At 41.1% G+C, this 27,473-nt stretch overlaps 1 protein-coding gene across 2 annotated transcripts in view; it reads left to right on the top strand.

Annotated features, from left to right (window-relative positions):
* The window catches only part of LOC130356679 (rho GTPase-activating protein 7-like), a 197,415-nt gene that overhangs the window by 147,529 nt on the left and 22,413 nt on the right, over window positions 1–27,473 (top strand). For both annotated transcript variants that reach the window (XM_056558531.1, XM_056558538.1), the window contains exons 2-3: window positions 18,004–18,075; window positions 25,882–25,963. In XM_056558531.1, coding sequence (XP_056414506.1) covers window positions 18,004–18,075; window positions 25,882–25,963 — 154 coding nt within the window. The remainder of the gene's footprint in view (window positions 1–18,003; window positions 18,076–25,881; window positions 25,964–27,473) is intronic.

Here is a 27,473-nt window from a genome sequence, read left to right as displayed (position 1 = left end):
CTGAAAGGTCTAAGGTGGCTTTCGTAGTCAGCCTTCTGTCTGGAAAAGCCCTGTCATGGGCCACACCGCTCTGGGACCGTGATGACCCCGTCACTGCCTCTGTACACTCCTTCTTCTCGGAAATTCGAAGTGTCTTTGAGGAACCTGCCCGAGCCTCTTCTGCTGAGACTGCCCTGCTGAACCTGGTCCAGGGTAATTCCTCCGTTGGCGAGTACGCCATACAATTCCGTACTCTTGCTTCTGAACTTTCCTGGAATAATGAGGCTCTCTGCGCGACCTTTAAAAAAGGCCTATCCAGCAACATTAAAGATGTTCTGGCCGCACGAGAGACTCCTGCTAACCTGCATGAACTCATTCATCTAGCCACTCGCATTGACATGCGTTTTTCTGAGAGGCATCAAGAGCTCCGCCAGGAAAAAGACTTAGATCTCTGGACACCTCTCCCACAGTCTCCACTGCAATCTGCGCCTAGGCCTCCCGCCGAGGAAGCCATGCAAGTGGATCGGTCTCGCCTGACCCTGGAAGAGAGGAATCGCCGTAAGGAAGAGAATCTTTGTTTGTACTGTGCCAGTACTGAACATTTTTTGGTGGATTGCCCAATCCGTCCTCCACGTCTGGGAAACGCACGCTCACACTCAGCTCTCGTGGGTGTGGCGTCTCTTGATGCCAAGTCGGCTTCTCCACGTCTCACGGTACCTGTTCGGATTTCCACTTCAGCCAGCTCTCCCCTCTCAGCCGTGGCCTGTCTGGACTCTGGAGCTTCTGGGAATTTTATTCGGGAGTCCTTTGTGAATAAATTCCATATTCCGGTGACCCGTCTTGTCAAGCCACTCCGCATCTCCGCGGTCAACGGAGCCAGGTTGGACTGTACCATACGTTTCCGCACGGAGCCCCTTCTTATGAGCATCGGATCTCATCACGAGAGGATTGAACTTTTGGTCCTCCCCAATTGCACCTCGGAAATTCTCCTTGGACTTCCCTGGCTTCAACTTCATTCCCCAACCCTGGATTGGTCCACTGGGGAGATCAAGAGTTGGGGGTCCTCTTGTGCCAAGAACTGTCTAAAACCGGTTCCCAGTAACCCTTGCCGTAACTCTGTGGTTCCTCCTGTATCCGGTCCCCCTAAGGTCATTAAGGACTCTGCCTGCCACAGGAAATGCCCCTCCCCCCCTCCCAGGCAAGCTTCTGTGTCCCCTCATGGCCCTCGTCCTGGTGTCACACTGCCCCGTGCCAGGTCTCGCCCTCTGCCCTCTCTCCCCATTCCTACTCCTGCGGTTCTGCCTGCCGTTGAGGAATCCCTCCTTCCTTTCCCGGTGTCCTCATCCCAGGGGAGGCAGTTACCCGATAAAGAGAAGGGGAGACCTAAGGGGGGGGGTACTGTTACGCCTAGCGCTCCGGGTCCCCGCTCCTCCCCGGAGCGCTCACGGCGCCTTTCTCCCTGCAGCTCCCCGGTCAGCGCTGACCGGGAGCGCTGCCCTGTCATGGCCGTTGGGGATGCGATTCGCACAGCGGGACGCGCCCGCTCGCGAATCGCATCCCAGGTCACTTACCCGTTCCCGTCTCCTGCGGTCATGTGCTGGCGCGCGCGGCTCCGCTCTCTAGGGCGCGCGCGCGCCAGCTCCCTGAGACTTAAAGGGCCAGTGCACCAATGATTGGTGCCTGGCCCAATTAGCTTAATTGGTTCCCATCTGTTTCCTGGCTATATCTAGTCTCCTCCCTTGCACTTCCTTGCCGGATCTTGTTGCCCTAGAGCCTAGTGAAAGCGTTTTTGTGTGTTTATACCCTGTGTACCAGAACTTTGCTATCTCCCCTGACTACGAACCTTGCCGCCTGCCCCCGACCTTCTGCTACGTCCGACTTTGCTTCTGCCTACTCCCTTGTACCTCGCCTATCTTCAGCAGCCAGAGAGGTGAGCCGTTGCTAGTGGATACGACCTGGTCACTACCGCCGCAGCAAGACCATCCCGCTTTGCGGCGGGCTCTGGTGAAAACCTGTAGTGTCTTAGAACCGGTCCACTAGCACGGTCCTCGCTATCCCTCTCTGGCACAGAGGATCCACCACCTGCCAGCCGGCATCGTGACAGTCCCCTTTAAGCTTATCTCTTTATTACAATACTATGCAAGCATTTTGTGCACTACAAACAGATCAGCGTCTCTATCATGCCAAGGTTCAAATGTTTAGTTATTACTAGTTAATTCGACAGAGGATAAATACTAGATCAGTAGGGGGTACAGCGAAGGGCATAACTATAGGCGGTACAGAGCTAGCAGTTGCATCGGGGCACTGGTGCCCAATCTGCCCCATAAGAAAATGCCAGCATAATAAATGACCCATGGTAGACATGGGGCCCTGTTACAGATTTTGCATTGGGGCCAAGAAGCTACAAGTTACGCCACTGGGTACAACTGCTGCTTCCCCCACAATTGTCAAAAAAGGGTACCCCAATTCCCCATTCCTTAGAAAGAGTTTGAATGGAGCAGTGGTTGAGCATGCATCCTGCTGCTCTTTTCAGAATCTATGGCATGCTGGAACAAAGTTGTGCACTGACTATGTCAACAGGATCCCAACAGTCCAGTGTGAATAGGAGCCTCTAAGAAAATTACAATGGAAAAATGTGCATAATTTTTGGGACCCACCCCTGTTTTTGCTAAAATTGAGGATCAAAATGAGGCCCAAAATACTGTGTGTAAACCCAGCCTATGGCAAGCAGTTTAGTATCAGATAGGCCACCTGGATAAGCATTCCTTTTTCTGGGAGCATTTTGTATTCAGATTATTAGCAACACAACCAGTGAGGTCACTATAGGAACAACACAGCTATTTCTCCACAGCCCTTATAGAACAGCATGTTTGTATATGTAAAGTGTCTCTCACATTGTTCTGTTATTTGGTGTAAACTACCACTGCCATGATACCTAACACTACAGTAGTCATACATGATGTGTGTGGGCTCTGACATTTGCAAATCTTGTAATTAATTTGCTGCCACTTTGTCTCATTGAAATGTATCAGGATTGGATTGGACTCCCACTGTGACACTGTTGTGACTGACACAGCAGGGGTGTTAGAGGACCGGGAGATGTGTCACCATCCATAGGTGTTAGGGCATTTCACCTCCATTGGAAACCTACCTATTACATTGTACTTAATATAATCATATTTTACAATCTCAGAGTGACATTGATATTATTTGAGAATTATTCTAGAGGTTGTCCACCTGTAAATGAATGTAAAGGCTGAAGCTTGTAGGTTTGTACCATGAGGGCATTGACCAGTCTTGTTCATTGTTGTTCTCCAGTGTGTGTGAGGTCACAAGAGACAAATGAGCTGTCAGCATGAAGCCAAAGTTATTTCAAGCTAGCCATATACAACAACTATCTCCTCTGAATCCACCATAAATGGACCAACAGGTTGGCCAAAGGGGCCTGTTGTTCTTATGGTGAGAGCAGACAAGCAAAAGGGTTAGCTAGGTCAAAATATGTCCAGTCACTCTTTCTCCCCTTAGCGTCAGGTGGTCAACAGCCATCTCTCCCAATCCCCACATACATGTATCCATTCCCTGGCCAACCATGCATGTAGTCTAAATGGAGAGAGGGGAGTAAGCTGCTGTTGAAGTCTTTAATTGGGGAGAGTTGGGAGGTCCCCAATACGGAATTGGCACGTTCAGACAACATTAATCTAATGTGTATGACAAGCTTTCGACTTGATCATGATTATAACCTAAACAAAGTACCGTACATGATACATATTTGCCTCTTTGGACATATTTACTATATCTTTCTTATCTTTTAAGAATACTGTATGTAGATGGATATACTGGCACGTTATTGAATGTAGTTTGAGTATGTATTTTACCTCATCGAAATCATCTTATCTTAGCCATTCTTAACATAGTACTTACTTGTTCTTAAACATTGACAGACAGGGAGCTGGAGTGTAGTGTATATAACTATGTGTGTGGTGCACAGGATGTCAGGATTGTCTTTCTTATTGTTTATTATGTTTGACCACAAGGTTGACGAATATGGAAGAATTGTAAGGGCGTTAGATATCCCCAGGACTATTTGAGTAAGCAGAACATGGCAGGATAAAGACTCCTGACTTCTGCAACCATCCAAAACAAAATTCTATAATTCACAGTCACAACTTGTAACTCATCGCACATCTCGCAGTAGTTTCCCATACAACTACACAAGGGTCAGAATATTCATTAATGCTGGCTAGGAACCATAAGAAGTCAATGTCTCACTTATATCTATGATCATTTTGTAACATGTAAGGAATCCACAGTATTCTGAAAATTTTTGTAATATTTGTATGCACTTAACTCCTCTCTTTTGACACCCCTACTGTTTCAGCATATCAATATTTCTACTTTTTACAGCTACATTATGATAATAATGGCCAAACTAAAAGAATCTGTTTCAGGGCTAGGAAAATCCCAGGAAATACATACTGTATAAATACATTGATTTTTTTCAGTTTTTAATTTTTTTTATTAAGGTCTAGCCACTAATAAAGCCAAACCCGTAATGATGTCTGTCATGTCAGATTACCCTCTGCACAGTTTCAGCAAGCACATTAGTTCAAGATGGTCCTACTCTAGATGCAGAACACCACACCACCAGGAATCACTTATGCCCAAACACCTGGCTCCTCTCAGTCTATGCAGTCACTCCCCTCCAGCGGTGACTAGCTCTATGACTTGGGGGGGAGAGGGGGCAGAGGCTCAGCCATGTGGATGAATGAGCGGTTGAATGGCTCTGTTTATTTATCTTTCTCCTTTATGACACTTATTAAAAACATTGATGTCTGTGTTACCCATAAATGGCTTCCTGCTTCCACCAATAGGCAGAAATGGCTTTAGGATGGATGACTCCTTTGATAACACCAACTCATTTAATGTTGCATGCTTTGAATTCAATTTTTATGATCATGTCAAGCTTTTAGACCTCTAAGTGTCATTAAAAGGCAGGACACTTTTTGTCGAACATTTTAATGCTGTCTTTGGCGGCAAATAGATCAGTAATGAGTAGTATTTACAATTGTGTCACATATTTTAAGGTGGTTAGTAGGAATAGTCAACCAACTGCAACTTCTCGTAGCAAACTCAACTGTTGGCGTGGGGTCTTGGCAACTGTGAGTCAACCACATCATGCCTGTTACATGGAGTAATGTCATCTACCTCCAGACCAGATGACAGTATAAACAGAGTCATTTTCTGACAACTTATCATTTTATGGACCAATTGTGATTAAGATTAACTATCCTTACCATTCAACCTGGACATTTTTGTAAATAAGCCTTTGCTGCAATCCACCACCGTCTTTCTTGTCTTTTGGTGAATATTGTGATTAATTTATTCTGTACTTTACTAACATCAAGTTTGATTAAACTCTGCTCTCTCAGTAGATAAAAGATAAAGATTGAAGGTTCTTTATTGTTTCCTGTGAATGTTTGTATGATACTAAACAGTTGGGAATAATTAGCTAATCTTATCACAGGGCTAAAAGCCTATTAGCAAATGTAGATATTGCCACTAGCATCCTGTGAACTGCACTAGAAGCAAATACACATTGTGCTCTAAGTAATCGTCACTTGTGCACTTATCATGTAACTTCTTACCGCATAGAAGAAATTGTGTTTTACGCATTTCAATAACATTTCTAATATTTGCAGTGGTATAAAAGATTGCATTTACTGTTTTTTTACTGCTTTTATCTCCCATCTTCTTGGCTGGACGAGCCCAATTGTTGGCTTCAGAAGGTCTAATTGTTGTGGAATAGTACTATAAAAGTACTAAAGATAAGGCTATGTGAGAAATATGAAATAACATGTTGGTCAGTACATTTTGTATTTCAAATAATGGAAGGTAGTCACGGGTAGACTCGGCACAGCAGAAAGATAAATGCAGTCAGTGACGGTCTGGGCTACATTGCAAGAGCAGTGCTGCTCAGGTGAAAGAACCTTTTCATGCATTATACAAACAAGGAGAAATCCAGCACTTACAGGTGGAGTAAAATCAGAAACTTTATTTAATTCTTTAAAAGGTACAGCTCACAAGCATGTAATGAAGCAGAGCTCAGGCTTGACGCGTTTTGTGGTGTCCCACTTTGTCAAAAACATGCTTTTGACAAAGTGGAACACCACGAAATGTGTCAAGCCTGAGCTCTGCTTCATTTGTACATGCTTGTAAGCTGCACCTTTTAAAGAATTCAATAAAGTTTGTGATTTTACTCCACCTGTCAAGCGCTGGATTTCTCCTTGTTTGTATCCTGATTCCACCGCACCGTGGTTTCCGTGCGCTCAGACGAGTTCAAGGTTAGAGGGTGAGCTGGACTATTTCTGCTCTATTCTCATGCATTAGGGGTTCTAAATCGTAGCAAAGGGCAAAAAACGCTAACAAAAATGCACAAAAGTAAAAAAAATGGATGGCACTTACCAAGTCCAATGCAAAAGGGGTTCACTTTAATGAAGTAGCGGTATAAAATACATACATGTGCAGGGGGACTTGGATGCCAGGGCATCCACGTCCCCTACACATGTATGTATTTTGTACCGTCCACGTCCCCCTGCACATGTATGTATTTTATACCGCTACTTCATTAAAGGGATCCCTTTATGCATCGGACTTGGTGAGTGCCATCGTGTTTTTCTACTTTTGTGAATTTTTGTTACAAGAAGAAAATGCAGTGATAGCTAGGAAAACTATACAGATTCCAATCACTTCATTAAATACACAAGGCCATGCTAAATTATCCCCTTTGTTTTACCTACCCTTCTTTCTTCAGATTAAAGGCTCTTAACCAGTTTACAGGACAATGGTATCTTAAAACACCACAAACAAATGTGACATCATGTCTCGCCTTGCCGGTCTTAAGATGCCATACATATTAGCTGACATCTATCTATCTGGCCCACCGTCATATGCATCCATACTGAGCTTGATTGAGTGGGCATGTGTTTTCAGCATCCCCCTCCTCTGGTGGTGGCTTATTTTCCTAAGAACAAAAGGATCGGGCACTTCAACTTGTAGTACATGATGGCCAGCACTCGTAAATCTGTATTTAAAAAATTTTGAGTCTAAAAGCAAAAGGCATCATCACATCTTCAAAGCGCACATGTAATATATTTCGCATTAAGATGCTCCTTACTTGTAGTCTCACTACACCTAAGGAGCATCTAGCTTCGAAATGCATTACTTGTGTACTTTTACTTTTCCTGTGCACTTTGTTAAGATGTGATCATGCTGCTTATTTTTGGACTCAAGAATGGCTTTTAAAATGTTACATTTATAATACACTTAATATACTTTTAATATATAGGAGTGCTGGCCTTTAAGTTGGATTGCTCCAAGCCATGAACCGTATAAGGCTGGGTTCACCTACGTCTGGCATCCGGCATAGGTAAACTCAGCTTAGATCTCGATGCAACTGGTGCCACAACTGATGACAAGTGGTTATCAGTTGTATGGCATCCGGCATCCATTGTTTCAGCCAGCTGTGTTCCCCTGTCTGGCACCCTCCAATGTGTACAACCATCAGGCGTCAAAATTGAGACCCTGGATAATTGTGAAAGGTCCCAATCAAATGAATGGGATCAGTTCTTGCATCAGTTTCCCTCCCGTGCACAACGGAGGGAAACTATGCCGGATGCCTGAAATATGTGAACCCAGCCTAACAAGTCCAGGTGAGCTGATCTCTTCTTTCCTATATAAAAGGGTTGAGCAGTTTAATTCCAGATTATCTCTGAACGAGTCTCAAATACACATAAGAGAGTCAGCCAGTCCCACTAAAGTTGGTGGGTTTGGCCAACAATGAGCTTGGGCAACGTAAGACTCTTTCTTTCCCCCTGCAACAAAAGAACAGGCAAATTGTCTGAAAATAGGAAGACTTTTATTGTTTATTAGGCAGTCACAGGGCACAATTCTTGTAAATGTGATTCATTACATACCTTATATAACTATGGATTGGAAATAGAACTTGCAGTGGATGCATAGAAAATACAACATATAGTGAACGTAGATGGTTATAATGTTGTGGTTTGAATTTCTACTGTTCAGAAAAAGGGTTGGCTGATGTATTTTATTTTATGTTGGGAGAAAAATATATGTATGTAATTTATATATAGGAAAAAACGTAGAGTAGAATCAAGCTCTAGGTGCAATAAAACGTCTTTATTCAAAGGACATAGTCAGGAACAGCAGAAGTTACGCGTTTCAAGCGCCGAGCGCTTGGCACTTGAAACGCGTGACTTCTGCTGTTCCTGACTATGTCCTTTGAATAAAGACGGTTTTATTGCACCTAGAGCTGGTTTCTAGTTTACGTTTTTTCCTGTTTGCTTCAGTGTCGTCCAGCACCTGGATCCATGCTCCGGTTGTCCCGGCAGGGTGAACTGGTTGGACTCTTCTTCCTTAATTTATATATATATATATTATGTGTTGGAATGCTCTTTTGCTTGGTTGGAATGTGTTGCTGCTCCCAATAGGTCACTGGTGACAAGCCATTGAAGTCTGATAAGTTTGCTGTCTTGCAGTAGTATGTGAGCTTCCTAACACTTGTTGGTATGTAGTACTACTTTGTGTATACTTTGAACTTTACACGTACAGTCTTGCTAGAGAGTTCTAAATGCCTGTGTAGCTTTAAAGAATGTCAACCTATGGTACAAAGCTGCAGTCAGTGATGCAAATGAAGTCATTCTTCTACTGTCATCATGTTTCTGTGAAAGGGCTGGCATGCCATCTCCTTCTAGGGATTGTGTTATTAAAGTGTGCCTTCCTCTTTTAGGAGCTAGCTCTGTACATCTGACTCTCAACAACTCACAAAAGCTCCTTTATTGAATTCTCTAATCTCATCATAAGTATGCTCAAGTACAAAGGGCTAGAAGGAAGCGGAGAGGAAATGGCAGAAGAAAACACTGGCTTTTTAAGCATGTTGGATAAAATTATCAGCAATACTGGCCTTGTATAAGCAGAACTGTAAATCTGAAGCCTGGGTTGCTTTTTTTTAGGAGGGTCATGAAGAGTTGACAACTACTAGTTTAATAAATATAAAAGAATCAAACATTTAAAGGGGTACTCCAGTGGAAAACAAATGTTTTCAAATCAACTGGTACCAGAAAGTTATACAGATTTATACATTACTTCTCTACAAAAATCTTAAGCCTTCTAGTACTTATCAGCTGCTGTATACTACAGAGGTGGGTAGTTTTTCCAGTCTGATCACAATGCTCTTTGCAAATCCCCATAGCAAACCTCTCCTTCTCTGGACAGTTCCTGACGCGGACAGAGGTGTCAGCAGAGAGCACTGTTGTCAGACTGGAAAGAGCTACACAACATCCTCTGTAGTATACAGCAGCTGATAAGTACTGGAAGAATTAAGAATTAATTTACAAATATGATTAACTTTCTGGCACCAGTTTATTTGAAATAATTTGTTTTACACCGGAGTACCCCTTTAAAGGTATGGTTCATGATATGACACCTTTACTTATAACTGACTTCTTCTTATGGGTAAAACAAAGAAAGCGATCCATAGTGTGACATTGCCATAACCCAATAGGCACATGTAAAAAATGTTCGCTTACCGAAGAGGATTGTGCAGGCACAAACACAACAGCATTGCAGCCTTTCCCAAACAAATTTATATTAGCACTCCTAACTTTTTTCCTCCAGGTAATGGTGGGATAGAATCAGGCGCTTGCAGCTTCTTCCTGTGGTGCAATGAAGGACTCTTTTCTGGTTCTATTGAATGTTTAGTTTACTCTCTGCTTTAGCCTTGTGACCTGTAGAGATGTTACAGATAAACCATGGTTGCTTAAATGGGTACTCCACCCCTAGACATCTTATCCCCTTATCCCCCGATAGGGGATAAGATGTCTGATTGCTGGGGACCCCCACAATATAGCATGCGGAACCCACCTGTTTCATCTCTGGAAGCGCTGGAGGGTCTGGGTCCCGACCACTGAAACGTAAGTCCGTGACTTCACGACTCCGCCCCGTGTGACGTCACGCCCTGTCCCCTCAATGCAAGTCTATGGGAGGGGGCGTGACGACCGTCACGCCCCCTCCCATAGACTTGCATTGAGGGGAGATTGGCTGATAGTAAACAGAAGTGGAGCTGCACATTTGGCAAGGCAAGTATCATGAATAGAGTCGGGAATCTGATAAGCAAATCTTCTCCTGCTGTTTCAAGGAGCCAGGATGACCAGGAGGATGTCTGAGTTCTAGGTTTCATGGCCATCTGTTTGAGTCGTCTTCTTGTTAACCCTCAGCTAGTCAAGAGATTTTTTCAATAGACATGTGTTTGCTATTGTTTTATTTCATTAATGATTTTAAAAGAAAATAAAAGTTCTCAGGCATGTAATGAAAAATCCTGTCATTCAGAAAAATTATCTAAATCTTATTCATAATTTGGTTTGACACCATGAAAAGATCTTCGTGATGATCGGAACTTTTTTTCCCCATGGATAATCGCTCTGAAATGGCAACAATCCCAAGTATTGCATCTTTACACTAAAACACTTGATCAATGCAAAGGTAGTTGTTGGAAATTAGATATTTGCACAGTTTTGTAATTGATATAAAATAATATCTGAGCATAAAGAAACTTCTATTGTGACAATAAATGTAAAGATTAACAACATGGCCACCATTATTGTATTATAGCTGTGTTCGGTTGAATGAATTGTTAAGCAAGGTTCTTCAATTGGAATGTCTCTTTGTGGAGAACTTGCCTTTTAATACATTACATGGGCAGCCCATTGACTTTGTAATGGTGGGGCGACGGGGGATGTATTATTCCTCCTGTGGTAGCACTATAGGAACCACATTAAATTACAGCTGAATCCAAGGATATTGAGTGAACAACAATATATAGAGACCCTGCTCTTCCCATTTAATATACACTTGAAATTTAAATTTGAATATTTTTTTTATATAATATTTTCTCACTTTTCTTCTATGCTACTTCATTACATATGACAAAACTACTTTGGAGGCTATTTTGCTCACTACTTCAAAACTTTTGAAGGGACAATTTAGAAACATTGTAGTTTCTTATTGGTTATTTCCTTTCTGAAAACATACACTGCTCCAAAAAATAAAGGGAACATATCCTAGATCTGAATGAATGAACTAATCATATTAAATACTTTCATATTTACATTCAGTCAAAGTAGAAAACAACACTACAGGCTGATCCAACTTTCTAATGTCCTAAAACAAGGTTCAGTAGTGTGTGTGGCCTCCACGTTCCCTTATGACCTCCCTACAACACCTGGGCATGCTCCTGATGAGGTGGCGGATGGTCTCCTGAGGGATGTCCTCCCAGACCTGGACAAAAGCATCCGCCAACTCCTGGACAGTCTCTGGTGCAACGTGGCGTTGGTGGATGGAGTGAGACTTGATGTCCCAGATGTGCGCAATAAGATTCAGGTCTGGGGAACGGGCAGGCCAGTCCATAGCATCAATGCCTTCCTATTGCAGGAACTGCTGACACACTCCAGCCACATGAGGTCTAGCATTGTCTTGCATTAGGAGGAATCCAGGGACAACCGCACCAGCATATGGTCTCACAAGGGGTCTGAGAATCTCATCCCGGTACCTAATGACAGTCAGGCTACCTCTGGCAAGAACATGGAGGGCTGTGCAGCCCCCCAAAGAAATGCCACCCCACACCATTACTGACCCACCACCAAATCGGTCATGCTGGAGGATGTTGCAGGCAGCAGAATGTTCTCCACGGTGTCTCCAGATTTTGTCACGTCGGTCACATGTGCTCAGTGGGAACCTGCTTTCATCTGTGAAGAGCACAGGGTGCCAGTGGCAAATTTGCCAATCTTGGTGTTCTCTGGCAAATGGCAAATGTCCTGCATGGTGTTGGGCTGTAAGCACAACCCGCACCTGTGGAAGTCGGGCCCTCATACCACCCTCATGGAGTCTGGTTCTGACCGTTTGAGTGGACACGTGCACATTTTTGGCCTGCTGGAGGTCATTTTGCAGGGCTCTGGCAGTGCTCCTCCTGCTCCTCAATGCACAAAGGCAGATGTAATGGTCCTGCTGCTGGGTTGTTGCCCTCCTACGGCCTCCTACATATCTCCTGATGTATTGGCCTGTCTCCTGGTAGCGCCTTTATGCTCTGGACACTATGCTGACAGACACAGCAAACCTTCTTGCCACAGCTCGCATTGATGTACCATCCTGGATGAGCTGCACTACCTAAGCCATTTGTGTGGGTTGTAGACTCGGTCTCATGCTACCACTAGAGTGAAAGCACTGCCAGCATTCAAAAGTGACCAAAACATCAGTCAAGAAGCATAGGAACTGAGAAGTGGTCTGTGGTCACCACCTGCAGAACAGCTCCTTTATTGGGGGGTGTCTTGCTAATTGCCTATAATTTCCACCTGTTGTCTGTTCCATTTGCACAACAGCATGTGAAATTGATGGTCAATAAGTGTTGCCTCCTGAGTGGACAGTGTGATTTCTCAGAAGTGTGACTGACTTGGAGTTTTTTCAGCAGTGTATTTGAAGATATCAGTAACATTATTAAGTTTATTAGTTTGAGGTTCTTAGGTTTGGAAAGTTTTATCATTTATGAGTAGGCTGAAGGATGTTGTCTTAAAGTCCCAGGAAGTGTGTTAATATAGCTTAATAGTTCCCAGCTCTGTACACAAAGGAGATCTGCAAAACTTCATTTAGACGCATAATCCTAGCTTTGTGAACCCATCTAACAAATAAGGCTGCTTCCAATAAAAATTTCCTGTTTCCTTCCCCCTCCTGCGCCTGTTGCATGCACATTACAATACAGTGGTACAGGAGAGATTTCCTGGTGCATGTTATATGTTGCATCTTCCAGAATTCCTAAAAACAATAAGATCTTATCTGTGTTCTGAAATTGTCAAAAAACACATTAGACTACAAAACCAGTGACGCTTTCTGAGGGACTGACCAACCCAATTTATGTCTTTGTATATGTTGTTTTATATATAGACTGAATGGACATGAACCTGTATCTACTATTTATTGTAGGCTACATGTACTTGTTCCAGATGTAACCTTTATACTGCCCATTTACCAATAAAAACTATTTCTAAGGATGTTGCTGCTGCTCCTGTTTATTTTCAAGCAGCCTTAGCAGGCGACGTATCATATAGACACAAAGTTGTTAAGATTTCCTTCTGTCCTTACGTTTCCTTCTCTTTGTCACAAAATGAGTAGGGATCCAATCCATCCTTTCCCATGAGAAAAGGACAAGGTTTTCACCATGGCAGGGAGACTTCCCTCTAGAAATTTTTGCCCCTCTTTGGTCAGCTTTAAAGGGATACTCTGGTGGAAAACAAATTGTTTCAAATCAACTGGTGCCAGAAAGTTAAACAGATTTGTAAATTATTTCTATTAAAAAAATCTTAATCCTTCCAGTACTTTTCAGCTCCTGTATACTACAGAGGAAATTGAGTTGTTTGTTTCAGTCTGACCACAGTGCTCTCTGCTGACACCTCTGTCCATGTCAGGAACTGTCTGGAACAGGAGAGGTTCCCTATGGGGATTTGCTCCTACTCTGGACAGTTCCTGACATTGGCAGAGGTGTCAGCAGAGAGCACAGTGGTCAGACAGAAAATAACTACAAAACTTCCTCTGTAGTATACAGCAGCTGATAAGTACTGGAAGGATTAAGATTTTTTAATAGAAGTAATTTAAAAATCAGTTTAACTTTCTGGAGCCAGTTCATATGTAAAATAATTTTTTTTCCACTGGAGTACCTCTTTAAAGTGTCGGCCTCACCATGACAACCCCTTTTAGGAACAGAGGTGGCAGGACAATAAGCTGATTGGTGCCAGCCTGGTTTCTAAACTGGCCAACTCCAATGCCAATACCAAATTTGACCATTTCAGATGGCCATCATTGCAGAATTTTTACACAAATGGCCAACAATAGACTTCTGTATCCCAAAAATGTTATCTGTCATGTTAGCTGAAATAATATGTGGGTGGCACGATCATCCAGTTATAGACAATCATTTGCCACTTTGCACAAGCTCAGGTGGGTGTTTTATCTGCCAGTATAGTCTGGTATGGTGTTGGTGAATTCATCAGTATGAGTGATCCAATGGACGATTGACCGGCTCACAATCCTATGTGTATGGTTTATATCAAGTTAAATAGGGATATTTGTTAAGTGAATACGATTAAATACAATAGAGAAATTTCTAAAGCCGTGTGCCTGTTTTTGGAGATTATTATGATTGCAGATTACTATTTTAAAGCATCACTATCATTTTAAAAAAAAACTTTTTTTACATGTTATGGAGACATTGAAAAAGTTTTAATCAATTGGGGCCCTGGTGTTTACCTACCACTAAAATGACTGAGCACACCGCAGAGAGAAGCAGTCAGCTGAGGTTCTTATAGCGTTCGGTGGGGTCTGAACAACAAGACCTCTGACCATCTCTATGACATGTGAAAGGCCATTGTTTATTTTCAGTATGCTTCACCCCTAATATTTGTATATTTTAAATAAGTATTAGAAATCTAACACTTTTCTGTTTCAGCTTCTAATCTCAACTAAGCTTTGAGGAACAAACATATTGGATCTACTTCTTAGCCTTAAAGAGATATTCTAAAGATAGGAATGTATCACCTATTCAGTGGATAGATAAGTGTCCAGTGGGGGGTCCAACCACATGAAACCCACCAGTTAGGAGAATGGTGGTCCCAAGTGATCCTGTTTGAATGGAGTGGTGGTCCAATAAGCAGACTACCACTCCATTTAAAGTATGAGACTAATAAAGAGTACATTATTCAGATGCATATTTAAGATTTGATAGATTTGCTGGGGTCTTGATTTTTGATGTCTATAACATTTTCTGTATTATTAACATTTTTCTTGTACATGTCCTCATGTGAATGGAAGGAGTTGTATTAGTGTAGCCCTGCAGTCTCCTAACCTTTTACTCAGTTGAGCCCTAAATGTGAACTTGTCAGCCATCCATTCTATACAATACACTTAATTTCCTTTAATGTGAGTGCGCATCTAAATCTATAGTCCTTTTTTTTCTTTCATTATAAGATAGTTTGCAGGGTTCACGCTTGAGTTGACTAATATGAGCTGGTGACAACGTGTGAGCCATTTCCTATTTGTTAGGATGTTGTAATCAAAGAGCCTTTCTCCTGTATCAGCTCATCTCTTGTAAATGTTGGCAGGAATCCACAAGCTCTTTTCTGTACATGCCTCTGTCCTGCCTTTTTCCTTTTCAAGGGCTCTTTTCATGTAATGTTGCAAATGGTCTAAATTAAATTCCAGAGCCAGCTCCTTTCAGATGCGTTGGTTATTAGAATAGGTCAGTTTTCAATGGCTGGACCCATACAGAAGTCCTACGTGCTTCTTTCCATGTGTTTTTCTAACCTAAGGCAGAAGTAAACAGCAGAAGTCCTGTTCTGTAAATACTTGTCTGTCAGTGAGACCCCCTCCTCCAATCAGCCCCTTGATCAATGTGTAAATCACTACAGCATCAGTCAGAGACCCCAACACAAGGATTATGGGAATTGTTCGACAACACTTTCTACACTCTCCAAATCCATTTTGCTAATTAGACCTAGAGGGTTAAGAGTGACAGCATTCCTGGTTGGAGCTTTTGTAGGAGTCTATGGATAAGTTTGCTGGCCTTGACCTGACCATAATTAAATTTCCCAAGTGTTAAAGTTACGGGGTCAAATGTTAAAGGTTTTTTGGAATGACCTCAACATGATTTTGTAGAAATTGATGAAGTGTCACAAGTAAATGTTGAGTAGCAATAGTATCCGAACCATGTAGGTGGTAAAATTGTCTAGTCACTTGTGTCTAATGAAGTCTTTTTGTTCGGGCACATCAAGTAGGCTGAATGTAGTCAAGGCTGGATAAACAGGGAGAATTCGATTGCTCACCACCTGATTGCTTGATTAAGCAAAAACTGAAAGAGTCAGTGTTCATTTCACTTAATAGAGTGCTTCTTACACAGTACTAAAGGATCCGCTATTTCTGGGGGGGTACTGGCCTTTAATTTTTGGCCTGTGTGCCGCCTCGCTACTTTGCGGAGGTGACAATGCTGTTCATAATCATTAGCCTGAACAGCATCTAAAGATAGAAATTGTATCATTGTATTATATATTGGATCAGGGATGGAGAAATGCTGTAGACTGTTGAAACCAGAAAGACCACTTACTCAGCCAGTTAGATTTTTTGGAGTGGTTGGCAAGTATAACTTTAATAGATCTCAACAGAAAACAATTTAATCAGATAGGACGTGGTAGAAAAATTTTAAACTTATGTTGTCACACTAAAAAAAATGAGCTTCTGTAACCTAGAAACTTGGGACGGGGGCTGATCACATACTTGGCAGGAGGCGAGATCATACCCAGTGCTGAATAAACACCCCTTGCAAAAAATATGTCAGAACACACCCTATTACAATTGCATTCCCGCTCCTATGACAGATTTACTGAATCCGTCAGGGGGCTATCAACCCCTATATCGCAGGAATGGGAGGACAGTTTGACATACTATCTATACTCCCCCAACTTTTTATTGGTTACAGCTGCTCAGTTTCTTTAGAGTGACCAAAGGCTCTCTTTAAGTAGATGTCTAGCAAGTGCTCTTTGGTCATTCAGGTCCAACATAATTTGTTGATGTCAAGTCATTTCCAGTTCATTAGGTTCCGCCACTTCAACCCTACCTGTCCAGTACATGAATTGATACATAGGCTTTTAGCATCAAAATCATATCTCCCTATCTTGTTTTGTTGTTTTAGCTTTAACAAACCCATAAGATTCTGTTACCTTGTATAATACCAGTTGGCTCAAATTTTCAAAACTTTATACAATATTAAATATATGAATTTTTTTGTATTGATACAATTCAAAAGATTGAAACTAATTAAATTAGAGAAGTATTCCTGTCTCATAAAGAGAGAACATATTGCTAGAACATACCATTATTATATGATCAGTGGGCTGTGACTTTTGGGAGTCATAGAGGTTGGACCCAATAATTTTAGCCAATTGTCATATCTGAGTGGTACACTTTTTTTCTTTAAATAATGTTGATTGTGTTTGTCATCTGTTGAGTCTTCCTTATGTGACAAATATTACAAGTAGAAGTGTACTATTTTTTAGTATTTCAGACATATATTTTGTAATTTTTTTTTTTATAAAGGAGGGGGGGGGGGGGTACTTAAAAAAAATACCACACTCACCTGCCCCTGCAGCTGACATTCTGATGCCTTCCAGTCACTGCTGCTTTCTGTGTTGACCCTGGAAAAGACACCCACTCAAGACGATTCACAACTGCGGCCAATGATTGACTGAGCAGGAATTTCTTGCAGGGTCAATACAACCCAGTAAGCCTTGGGGGACCGGAAGCAGTCAGAATGGCAGCTGCAGGGGACTGGGGCAGGTGAGTATGGTTTACTTTTAAAGTACCCCCACTTCTTTATAAAAGTATTCTAACACTAGAATTACCCTTAATAATCACCATGTGCTGGTTGTGTTATTGTAAGGTAATGAGCATGGGCCCTGTTACATGCGGATGAAGGCTTTGACTGGGCACTTACAATGCTAAGCCTTAGGATATTATGAGGTTTTCAGGACTGTTTCAAATAAAGCTCTTAAAATGTTAAGTAATTAGAAAAGTTGTTTTAATCAATACCAGCGACATCCAGGTCCTTGAATTAAAGCTCCAAATTCTCAATTCATAAAGCCTTTAAGTATTCGTTGGCCAACCAGGTTGAGAGTGCTCGAATAACATTCCCTCTTATTAAATGTGATTTCACTAACAATCAGGAGGAAGTCAAAGAAAGTAATCCTCACTTTAAAAAGAGGAGCTGTCACGAATGATAATGGACAAAGCTATGTACTGCTTGTAGGAAATTTACATGGTAATACTGTTTCCATAGAGAGGATAGGAGGTGTACCGAGGAACTTGTTACTCTGCAAATCACTAACAGTGGGGTTTCTATGTTTTATTCTCTTACAGAAATAGAGGCAAAGGAAGCATGTGATTGGCTGCGGGCGGCAGGGTTTCCTCAGTATGCACAATTATATGAAGGTAAGTGCTCTTTTGTGTCAGAGTAAACTTTTTTGTTACCAACCATATATATATATATATATATATATATATATATATATATATATATATAACATTGCAAAATAAATGAGTGAATAGTTCCATCTTACTGTTACTAATAGGTTGCCAATGAAATGCTGGGAAGAGACTTAACATAGCACTTATTGTGTAACTCAGTGCTTTACTATTGCATATAGTATTAAACAATGGCTGCTGTAGCATCCAGTCAGTCACAGATAGAACTAAATACAGTGATCCCTCAACTTACAATTGCCTCAACATACAATAGTTTCAACATACAATGGTCTTTTATGGACAATTGTAACTTGAAACCAGACTCAACATACAATGTACAGACAGTCCAGATCTGTGAAACGTGTCAATGGCTGGAAGAACCGACCAATCAGAATGGGCAAACACTGGTAAAACACCTGTATTACTGAAGCGTATGCACTGACTGGCCGTCTGGTAGCGCCCCCTACTGTCCAGAGAGGTATTACATGTTCTGTACACTTTACCTGTACCAGGGTTACCTGCTCCTTTGGACACTAGGTAAGGGCGACTCCATGTTACTTTTTTAGGACATTGCATGTACTGTACAGGACCCTGAAGAAGTTCCTGTCCTCTACATAGACCAGTGTTTCCCAAGCAGGGTGCCCCCAGCTGTTGCAAAACTACAACTCCCAGCATGCCCGGACAGCCGTTGGCTGTCCGGGCATGCTGGGAGTTGTAGTTTTGCAACAGTTGGAGGCTCCCTGCTTGGGAAACACTGACATAGACAGTGATTTACAGCTCCCAGCAGATCTTTCTTACTTTTATATGTAGGGAATTGCTTTATCCATATTAGTTATCTACTTATTTTTCTTTTCGTTCTCACTTTTTCCTATTTTTGGATGACATTTTGTTGGCTTCAGAACCAATTGGCAGGTTTCCATAGAGTTCTGGTCTCAACATACAATGGTTTCAACATACAATGGTCTTCCTGGAACCAATTAACATTGTAACTTGAGGGACCACTGTACCAGGGAACGAGATGGTGTAAATGTAGTTAGATATAACTAGTAAAATGTATGTTAAAGCGGACCTGCAGCAAGAAAACTGGGGTGTAAATATGCCCATGGCTAGATAAAGCTAGTAATCAGGATTCCAAGCATACCTTTGTTATATGAATAGCCCTCTTTATTTGTAATATATAAGCCTTTTTGTTAATATGCAAATAAGGCCCATGTGCCCAAGGAACATTCCCCAGTAAGGCAAGGGGCCGGGTAAGTCCAGCTTTTCACTGCCCATTGGCAAGCTTGCATCAATCTACCCTGTTTTACTGACAAACATTAGATAAAGAGAACATGGGCTGGGCTTACCTGGGCTATTGCCTTGTGGGGTAATGCCCCCTGGGAACTTGGGCCTCACTTGCATAACAACAAGAATGTTATATATTACTAATAAAGAGGACTATCAAAATAATAAAGTTATGCCCAGATTTTGTAAAATGCTGCCTAATTTTTGGGTGCTATAAAATGTAATATTATTACTTTAATTATTATTATGCTGATGAGAAGCTCTATCTAGCCGTGTGCTTATTAACACCCCTGTTTTCCCATTGACAGGTCCGCTTTAGGTTACATACATATTACAAGTGTAACGACTTTAAGGTTTTTGCCTGGTACCGTGACACCTAAATGTGTCTAGACGCTCACATTATTGTCTGGTAATGACAATGATGTGCTGCTTGGGAAATATGACCCTTGTTGTTCTAACAGTATTTTGAGGACACAAGCAACACATAATATTCCAAGCTGCCAAAATACTGCCCACGTGGGAAAGTATCATATTATTTAGTTTCCTTGGTACTGTCCATAAATATGCGTCACACCTGGTGCACTCTCTATCAGTTTACTTACAAGTGATATGATTGATCTCTACTTTGAGTATACTAAACCTTATACCCTATGTTATACCCTGAAGGACTGTAGAATGGCCTATGTTGGGCAATCACATGAGATAGTTAAATGGGCATTTGGCTAACACTTGTCTGCCGAGCATGCATTTTTATTTCACTGGGGAGAAGGGAATAACCCACTACCATGGCAAAAAATTATCCTGTCCTATGCCTTTTTTTTAAATCAAAATCTGCCATAGGGGGACAGTCAGAACTCCCCAAATTTGCTGATCACCTTGGAGTTACTGGGTCCCGGCAATGTTTATCTCTCGGTATGTCCAGCTTTACTTCATAGGGTAATATCCTTAGGTAGAGGCAGTGTAGCCATAATACAGGCCTTATAACTCAATATTGTAAGGAATTTAAAATTAAAGGGTACCTCTCATCAAAAAAACTTTTGATATATTATAGATTAATGTATGCAGAATAACTTTACAATTGCATGTTATTAAAAAATATGCTTCTTTCTATTTAATTTTCCACTTTGAAGAAATGACCACTAGGGGTCTCCCTACCAGTCCTGGCAGCAAGCATTTCAGACTCATGCTGGAGTCCTAAACACTACGAGCTGCCAGTCTGCTTTGTTCACAAAGGAGAACACTCAGAGCTGCCAGCCTGCTTTGTTCACAGCCTGTTTGGCTGTGAACAAAGCAGGCTGGCAGCTCTGAGTGTTTAGGACTCCAGCATGAGTCAGAAATGCTTGCTGACAGGACTGATCGGGAAAAATACAATAGAAAGAAGCATATTTTTCATTAACATGCTATTGGAAAGTTATTCAACATTCATTAATCTAAAATATATCAAAAGTTTATTTGATGAGAGGTACCCTTTAATGATATATAATGACAAGGTTCTTTGGAAATGTTTACCACTGAATATAAAAAAAAAAAAGTTTAAACTTATGCTTATAGACATTTTACTGAGATAACTGTGCATCTGACTGATATTTTAGCCCTCTGTTTAGACTACTTAAAGGGGTACTCCACTGCTCAGTGTTTGGAACGCTGGAGCCGGCATCGGGAGCTGTCACGCCCCCTCCCATAGACTTGCATTGAGGGGGCAGGACGTGATGTCATAAGGGGGTGGGCTATGCCGGCACACCCCGCCCCCTCAATGCAAGTCTATGGGAGGGGGCGTGACAGCCATCGCGCCCCCTCCCATAGACTTGCATTGAGGGGGTGTGGCGTGACGTCATGAGGGGGCAGGGCTATGACGTCACAAGCTCCCGTCTCCAGCGCTCGGAACAGTTTTTTCCAAAAGCTAAGCAGCGGAGTACCCCTTTAATAAATATGTTTTTCTATTTGTATATTTTATGTATACATTTTATGTATTTAATGAACTTTTGATACAAATCATATTATAAAACAAAGATAGTTTATGGCTACATGCTATACTTATATCCATGTATACATCTATCCTATTTAAATAGCAGATCTGCTCCTAAGATAAATCTGGACTGAATACTAAATACCTGCAGCCAAAGTTCCTTTTCCTCTGTTATGTCTATGTTGTGTCTTCCTCTTACGTGAAGGATTGTGGCAGACAAAGATGTAGATCCCGGTGTATTATGGAACCTGTATACCATCTCTGCTGGAGAAGAAAACTCATTTCCTACAATTATTCCCCATCATTAAAGAAAGAAACTTTTCTCTTAATCCATAAAATGGTTTGACTTAGTGGGAGAATTCTGCGCAGTCTAGCGGAAATAGCTGACATGACTCGGATTCATAGAAAAAAAAAAAAAAAGATTTTTTTCTCCATTTTAATCTAATGAGACCTTATTAAAAACAATTCCTAAAAAAGGCTGAGTTTCCCTCAACCAAAAGAATGAATGGTCCTTGTAAATCTGGAAAACCTGTCATGCTGAGAAGAGGTTAACAACTTCTAGTATGCCAAAAATAACCAAGATGTGAGCCGTGCTTGCAGATGTAGGTCAGTAAAGGCCATTTCCTGGACAAGGCTTTGACTGTAGTTCTTTTCAATTGCTACTTCTTTGTTAAAAATAACTTCTATTCTGTTATACATTTGTGAGGCATGAATGATAATAGGTTTTATGTTCACGCCTGATATAATAGGAATTAGCTAGACACATCAGTCAAGCACTTGACGTTTTAAATTTAAAGGGGTTATCCAGGAAAAAAAACTTTTTTTATATATCAACTGGCTCCAAAAACTTAGATTTGTAAATGACTTCTATTAAACAAATCTTAATCCTTTCAGTACTTATGAGCTGCTGAAGTTGAGTTGTTCTTTTCTGTCTAAGTGCTCTCTGATGACATCTGTCTCAGGAACTCTCCAGAGTAGAAGCAAATCCCCATAGCAAACCTCTTCTACTCTGTGCAGTTCCCGAGACAAGCAGAGATGTCAGCAGAGAGCACTGTTTCCAGACAGAAAAGAACAACTCAACTTCAGCAGCTGATAGTTATTGGAAGCATAAAGATTTTTTAATAGAAGTAATTTACAAATCTGTTTAACGTTCTGGAGCCAGTTCATATATAAAACAAGTTTTTTCCCAGGAATACCCCTTTAATGCCACTTTTATAGAGTATGTTATTGGTACGTTATTACGTAACTGGTGTTTTTTTACTCCATGTCCAGTTAATAAATACAATAAAATAAAATGTACAGTTAATAAATAGAATAATAGAATAAAATAAAATGTACAGTTAATAAATAGAATAATAGGATAACATATACACAGTGATCTATAGATATTGCTTTCTGCTATTTTTTACCTAAGCCTTCTACAGCATTGCAGAAAAGTCTAAATAAGGTGCAACCACTTAGACCACCACCGATACCGAAAATCAAGGGGGATATTGTGATAGTCTGTAATTGTCTAAATGGTGTCAGGGGCTTTGCCATAGAGGGTCCAGCGGTAGCAGTTGCTACGGGGCCCTGGTGCCCATGGGGGTCCTAAACTTTTAAACCAAAAATGTATAATTTTACGACCTCCTCTATTGTTGGTTGTGATATTTTTCAAAATTGATGCCAGTGGCTCCCAGAACTATCTTTATTGTTTGTACAGGTTTGATCATTGAAGCCATTGCTGGTGTTTTGTTTGAAGACTTTCCCATTCTTGCTGTCTATATTCTTGAGAAATGCTGAAACCAGCTGTTCAAATTGTAGAAACTGCAGAATAGCTTGGTATGAAATTCATTGTGTAGAAAATACTTCCCACCATTCATAAGCAGATGTGTAAATATAGTCTTTCCAAGCGCCACGTAGAAAGAGAAAACCATATGGGATGGTAAGGGAAGCAGTCTGAAGGTTGTTTATTTCAATTACTTTTGCAGTTCTTTGGTAAATTCCTTTGGATTATATGGAAAATTCTGTGACTGCCTAATAACCTCAATACACAGATTAGAAGTATGATTCATGGCTACATTCTTGCTGCACTGATGTTCATTTCAAGCTCTTTTATTACAAGATATGTAGTAGTGGGTTCTCTAACAGTCTTATATGTATGGGGGGGCCTCTTACATCATCCAGATCCTTCTTCCAGAGCTAAATAAAACTTTGCCAGGTGTCCTTGGCAGTAAGTTATTCACCTTTACCCCCCCAAAAAAACAATGTTATGTATAAAGAAATGTAGTATAGAACCTCATTTGTTCTACAGAACCAAACTTGAATCAATATAATAATAATATCAATATAGTGTCAATAGATTCTGCAGCACTTTATCATTTTGGGATGCAAATAAAGATAAGTATCAGACATTACAATATTAAACACTAAGGGGGAGATTTATCAAAACCTGTGCAAAGGAAAAGTTGTCCAGTTGCCCATGGCAACCAATCAGCGCGCTTCTTTCATTTTTTACAAGGCCTCTGCAAAATGAAAGAAGGCATCTGATTGGTTGCTATGGGCAACTGAGCAACTTTTCCTTTGCACAGGTTTTGATAAATCTCCCCCTAAATATTTAAACAGAAGGAATGAGAGCTTACAGCCTATGAGGAATGGGGTAGAGACAAAATGCAGAAAGTGCTTTATTGATACAATGATCCAGCCATTTTTTATAGATAGGGGAGGTTACATAAAAGAGGGTGAACCGGTCACTAGCTAATCTCCAAATGTCTAAAGTGCATAGAGCGTAGGGGGGAGACTGTTATAGGGAATGTTATAGCATGTTATAGGGCTGCTTGAAGAGATGCGTCTTTAGGACATATTTATAACTGTGGATGCTGAGTATAAGTCTGAGGGTTCGGGTTATTGTATTCCAGAGAACTGATGCAGCACGAGCAAAGTCTTGGAGGGTGTAGCAGCTGGAGAGGAAGATGAGTCTGGCTGCAGCATTTAGGATGGACTGAAGAGGGGAGAGTTTAGAGAAGGGAAGGCCTATTAGTAGAGAGTTACAATTGTCAAGGCGGGAGTGAATCTATGTACAGTGGTCCCCCGACATATGATGGCCCCGACATATGATTGTTTCAACATACGATGGCCTCTCAGAGGCCATCGTATGTTGAAGGCAGCATCAACATGCAATGCTTGTGTATGTGGGGGCCATCGCAATAATGGCCATTTAATGTGCCATAAGTACCCTACCCAATGATACTTACATGTCCCCGCCGCTTGGGCCCATCAGTTTGCCGCTCCTCTGCTGCAGCTGCCCTGCGCCGTCGCTCTATGTTGACGTCATCCTATTTCCGCTCATCGTCCAACAGGGGGGCATGAGCGGTGACATGATGGGGAGTGACAGCGCAGGACAGCGGCAACGTAGTGATATTGCAGCATAGGAGCGGCCAACTGACGGGTCTGAGCGACAGGGACATGTGAGTATCATTGCACATTCATGTACGAAACTTTCAACATATGATGGTTTCAACAAACGATGGTCTGCCTGGAACCAATTACAATTGTATGTTGAGGGAGCACTGTCCAATTCTATGGGATAAAGGTTCAGTCCAGTAGCATTAAAAGCTATTGGTATTATGATCATAATGTGGGCCTTAATTGGGATTATTTTAGTGTATGCCAAAATTGTGGCTTTCCATTACAGATAACTTGATTTTAATGTAGTTTGTTAAATACATAGTGATCTCTAGAATTGAAACCACATGTACGAATGCTTCCTTTAAGGCACTAAACCACCAACAGGGCAACAAGACCTCTTCGTGACCCAGCAGTCTGCCCTGGCTCTGGTTATTTTTTTTCTAATTGTTTTATCTAAATTCTTGGAAAACAAATGCCAACCTGTATCCCTGCAGCCAATGTAACAATCTGCAGAAACATCTGGACAACCAAAGGTTGTCTACTCCCTGTGCAAGTGAGCTTCTTCGGAGTAGTCCCACTGACATAGTAAATAATTGATCCCTAATCCACTGATTTTGCAAGATAGTTTAAACATGTGTACACACTGGGCAAATATTTGTCTTCTAGTAGGATATTGTGCATCATATTCGGCTTTGATCCTGTGCAGATGGTTTAGATTCAGCTGGCTTGCTCTCTGCCTTTCAGGCTTTTATCTTTGCTTGGCCCAGCTTCCCTGACCTTCCTAGTGTGTCCCATGTGAATTTTATCAAGGTTACATATAAAGGCTCCAGCAGTGGAACCAGTGCCGGCAGTACGGTATGTGAGATGGCACCAGGACTCATTTATCTTAAGTTTTTCTTGTGTTTTTTTTTCCATTTTTTTTTGTAGGAGAGTACAGGAAACATCTGGTTCCTTTAACCCTTATATTTACCTTATGCTCCACAGACCTCCACTGAAGTCTAACTTGTACTAAACAGTTACTATGCCTTATGTAATTAATGGAAAAATACTATTACTTACCTTTTGTTTTTGTGTCTTGTTTGGATACTAGTTGAATAAAACAACTCACTGATTATTAAATCTGTGTTACCCCTTAGATCTACTGTTTCCCATTGAGATCTCTGCTGTAAAGAAGGACCATGATTTCTTGGATAGAGATGCAATTGAAGCCTTATGCAGGTTGGTATCAATTGCATGGACCAGTCCATTTATTGTTTTGCTACTAAAATGCAATATGTTTAATAGAACTTACTACTTTTTTGTGCTTTGGTGTTTAAAGAACTGTTTAAAAATAGAAACGGCGACTACTGTCCATAGACTGTGTCTGGTAGTGAAGCTCAGCCTCACCTAGTCCATGGACAAGAGTGGGACTTATATCTGTGAAGAAAAAAAGCAGATACTCATTAAGATATCAGCTCCAAATGAAAGAAATGAGTTGTAGTAGACAATTAAACTCATACAGAATAACTACTAATCCTAAAATATGTGAAAAAGTTGAATGAAACAGATTTGGTTTGAATCAACCAAATTGATAATTTATGTGGTGAAATCAATAGGTGCCGGAAAGTTAAACAGATTTGTAAATGATTTCTAAATTTTTTAAATCTTTACCCTTCCAGTCCTTCTTAGCAGCTGTATGAGAAAATTCTATACTTTTTGAATCTCTTTATTGACTTGTCCGCAGTGCTCTCTGCTGACACCTGCTGCCCGTGTCGGGAACTGTCCAGAGAAGCATAGGTTTGCAATGGGGATTTTCTCCTGCTCTGGACAGTTCCTGTTACGGGCAGCAGGTGTCAGCAGAGAGCACTGTGGACAAGACAAGAAAGAAATTCAAAAAGTATCCTCTGTAGCATACAGCTGCTGAAAAGTACTGGAAGGGTAAAGATTTTTTAATAGAAGTAATTTACAAATCTGGTTAACTCTCTGGCACCAGTTGACTTAAATTTTTTATTTTTTTTATTTAAATACCCTGGCATTACACACTAAAGGTTTGATGGCCTATTGACTATAAAACTTTAGACACGTAAATGCCTTACGTTCTTCTGTGGGAATATTTGACCTTAAATCATGTTTTACTGAAAAACAATCAACCCTGGCTCATACACATGCATTTATGCTTGATATTGGTTCATGTGTAGAAAACCAATGATGTAATAGGAAGAACGCTATTACCATTTGAGCTGAACGTGAGCTTCACCATTTCTTAAACCAAAGTGCATACGTTTTCTGTTATGGAAAAGGAAGGATGGGGGTTGTGTTCACTCTTGTCTGCTTCTGCTTAACATAGATGTATCGTAAACTGCAGTCTAGACAGATGGTTCTTCATTGTTAGTCATGCAAAGCCACCATTGGCTACAGCCAGTCTTGGTAAGACTCTGACCCATTGATAGGACTAGATTGTTAAAGAAAAATACACATTTCTTTTGCTACCGTACGTCTAAGGTTTAGGTCATTTAGACTATAATATACTATGTATTATAACATTGAAATAGTATAATGTAAAGTATAATGTAGCTGAAAATAAATACATACATTATACAGTATAATGTTTAGCTTCCTGGACTACAGATAAAGCCTATTGGATATAATGTTTGCTAAACCAGGATTAGGAATACATTTTAGGTTATGTTAGTAAGAATTTAGCTTTGGCGCCTGTATATCATATTCACCCAGTCTCTGGTGTTGCCCT

Source organism: Hyla sarda, chromosome 1 (genome assembly GCF_029499605.1).
Source record: "Hyla sarda isolate aHylSar1 chromosome 1, aHylSar1.hap1, whole genome shotgun sequence".
Classification (NCBI taxonomy): Eukaryota; Metazoa; Chordata; class Amphibia; order Anura; family Hylidae; genus Hyla; species Hyla sarda.
Note: the sequence above shows the minus strand (reverse complement) of the source record. Positions and strands in the feature narration are given on the sequence as shown.